The sequence below is a fragment of the Lolium rigidum genome, chromosome 2 (assembly GCF_022539505.1).
Source record: "Lolium rigidum isolate FL_2022 chromosome 2, APGP_CSIRO_Lrig_0.1, whole genome shotgun sequence".
NCBI lineage: Eukaryota > Viridiplantae > Streptophyta > Magnoliopsida > Poales > Poaceae > Lolium > Lolium rigidum.
The window spans coordinates 48,717,400-48,720,490 of NC_061509.1; the positions used below are offsets into that span (position 1 = coordinate 48,717,400).

Sequence of the window (3,091 nt, forward strand, 5' to 3'; positions counted from 1 at the left end):
CACACAGCCTTTTATAGGTTTTAAGTGAAATGTCTGATGAAACAAAACTAGACGAAATACTTATCGAGACGATGTAATATAAGACGCCTAAGATATGGGTGGAGCTTCAATCCGTAGACTATGCTGCCACCCATGTAGGGAAAAAGTATCCCTCGCCGTAGCCTTCAACCGTGTACAAAACTAGACCTCTTTTTATATATATATCAGAGTCGATTATGTAGTTAGATCATTGTGATCCACCTTCTTAGTAACTTCATTAGGGATACCACAGACGGCAAGTGGTTGGTTTCTTGCCATATATTTGATACAACAACTCTTGAGCTGCTCACAATTATATTGCTCAGCAAGATCCAAAGTGATACCCACCGTGTCCGTATCGAGAGTCTTGCTTAGTTTGCTCCCGCACATCAGTTTCAGCCTTTCCATGGCATACCTATCAGCCGCGACGAGTAAATGCTGCGCCATGTTGGTAGCATCTTCTGTGTCCTCCTCCATGAACTCAGGCAAGCAATCCTTGTACAGGTAATGCAGGAGGAGCTCAAAAACCTGAGCATCTATATCATCAATGCAGATGTTGTTTTCTCTGCTCTCCATCATGTAGCCACATAGCTGCGCGCGGAAGACCGGCGATCGTGCAGCGAGCACGCATGTGTGCACCTGGAATTCCTTGAACGATCCGATTCTAACAGTCATGTCCGCGTTGAAGCCGCTGTCTAGAAGGTTGCCGAGATCTTTGGCTAGATGTGAGGGTGGCACAATGATGTCGTCCGTGAGCTTGTGGACATTGACAACGCACTTGATCAGCAGGCAGTCATCCTTGAGGTATCCCGATGTGGCCAAATCGGCTTTGCTTACAAACTTGCCAGTGCCCCAACCCGAACTGGTGGACGAGAACTTCAGGGTGGTGAAGCTGTACTTGTGCTTCTCACCGGTGGACAGAGGCGTGGGATCCTGGAGGGAGAAGTCGAAGGACGCGGTGACCTCATCCTCGCCGGCATTCATCAGCAGGAGGAAAACATAAGCAAACTGATCGTCGACAGCCCTGTAGTCGCCGTTCGGGTAGTAGAGGATAGTCCAGTCACGATCGCCGACGCGGAAGATGCCAGACCTGACTAAAGAATGGCTGCCCCTGATCTGGGAGTGGCCGACGATCTTGAACAGGTGCTCGCCGGCGTGAACCACCACCGCGGACGAGGTCTTGGTTACCATGGCGGCGGCCGGCTATCTTTCAGTTCAGACAGCGCGCGCGTACAACGATCGATCTCGTTATTATAGCTAGGGCTCGTTATGTGTTAGATTGCATGTGCTGTTATCGAGCAAGCAAATATCCGTGATCAGAAGTAAGACATGCGGAGACTGCCGGAGAGATGTAACAGAGCCCGGTCATGTTGATCTCCGCCACGGATCGAAGCCTTTTTTTTTTGTAGAAAACGCTAGATCTCATCTGCTCTGATACAACGGATCGGATGGACCTAGGGTTCGGTTTCCCCGTTGAAGCCCACAGCTTCAGGTAGCAGTAGCACACCCTGCGCGAGCCATATTGCTAATAGACTTTTGTACACCTGGATTAACCTAATAGCACGCCGTTTTGTGACATTAAAACTGACAGAGTTTTTACCTCCTGGATTAGCCTAATCGCTAAGTTTTCTCAAATCCTTCAGCCGTCGTGTCATCGTTTCCCCGGCGCACAAATCGCCATGTCTAGCCATGGATCTAGCCTCGTCGATCCCTTGTGCGGAAGCGCATCGCCGGGGAACATCGGCAACAAGACCTCCTCAGCCGTGTCCGTCCACACCGGTGAGCACCTGTTCAAGGTATTCCGCCACTCCCGGATCAAGGGCATCAACACCTGCCTCACATCCAAGCAATTTCGTGTCGGCGGTCATGACTGGGCCATCCTCTACTACCCAAACGGCTTCCTGTCTGTCAACGATGGGCAGTTCACGTCTGTGTATCTCCGGTTGATGAACGCCTCTGAACGTCAGGTCAATTTGTCATATACCTTCTGCCTCCAGGACCCCGCGGCACCGCTGACCGGGGAGAAGAACAAGTACGGCTCCACCTGCAAGCTCTCGTCCAAGAGGGACAAAGAGGGTGTACGCAAGTTTGTGAGTAAAGCTGATTTGGCCGCGTCAGGGTGCCTCAAGGATGACTGCCTAGTGATCAAGTGCTACGTCGAGGTCATTGACGACCACGAGGAGATCACTGTGCCACCCTCCGAGATGAGCAGAGATCTCCGCAATCTTTTTGAAAGAGGCTTCAAGACAGACCTGACTATCATGGTCGGCAGGTTCAGAAGTTTCGAGGCACATGCGTGCATCCTCGCGGCACGATCACCGGTTTTCCACGCAGAGCTCTGTGGATCTATGATGGAGAGCAAGGAAAACATCATCCAGATTGATGGTATGAGTGCTAAGGTTTTCGAGATCCTCTTGTATTACATATACAATGATTGTCTGCCTAAGTTTATGGACGACACCACGAAAGATGCTACAAATATGGCACAACACTTGCTCGTCGCGGCTGATAGGTATGCTATTGAGAGGTTGAAGCTAATATGCGAGAGCAAGTTGTGCAAAACACTAGCCATCAGCTCAGTAGGTTATACTCTGAATCTTGCAGAGCAATACAGTTGTCATGATCTCAAGGCTCGTTGTTTAAAGTTCATTGGAAAAACCGCGAGAAGCTGCGATCCGTTGAAAACGCAGGAGGGTTCGTGCAACTAAAGCACAACTATCCACTCCTTGCGCAAGATGCTCTCGGCAAGCTGACTGGTAAGAAGAAGAAGAAAAACCAGTGGAGCAAATGAAACCAATCAGTCTACCAAAGAAAATACATAGTTCACTTATTTACAGCTCAAAAAGTCGTGATGAACTTTGAGAGCCAAGTCGGTTTTGTATGCATTTCTCATAGATTTTGCGCTGTGTTTTTTCTTCTAATTGATCCATGTGTTCACGGGGTTGAAACAAGTTTCTTGTAAAAAAAAACCCATCTACCTATGTATTTCACAGTATTTTTGTTATTACTATTGATAGAACATAATGCTAAATATTCTCATTTTCCATTCACGTGATGTCAAAAAAATACTCAG

General features: G+C 48.4%; 1 protein-coding gene and 1 pseudogene across 1 annotated transcript; one reads left to right on the forward strand and one right to left on the reverse strand.

Annotated features, from left to right (window-relative positions):
* Positions 1–213: 213 nt before the first annotated feature.
* On the reverse strand, positions 214–1,209 carry LOC124689691 (BTB/POZ and MATH domain-containing protein 2-like). Its single transcript, XM_047223179.1, has one exon. It carries the CDS (start codon positions 1,207–1,209, stop codon positions 214–216), a length of 996 nt encoding a protein of 331 aa, XP_047079135.1.
* A 488-nt stretch (positions 1,210–1,697) lies between these two features.
* On the forward strand, positions 1,698–2,809 carry LOC124689692 (annotated as a pseudogene).
* Positions 2,810–3,091: the final 282 nt, after the last annotated feature.

Excerpts from the sequence above, each read along its gene's own strand:
- LOC124689691 (XM_047223179.1), bottom strand. The coding sequence starts at position 1,209 with ATGGTAACCAAGACCTCGTCCGCGGTGGTGGTTCACGCCGGCGAGCAC.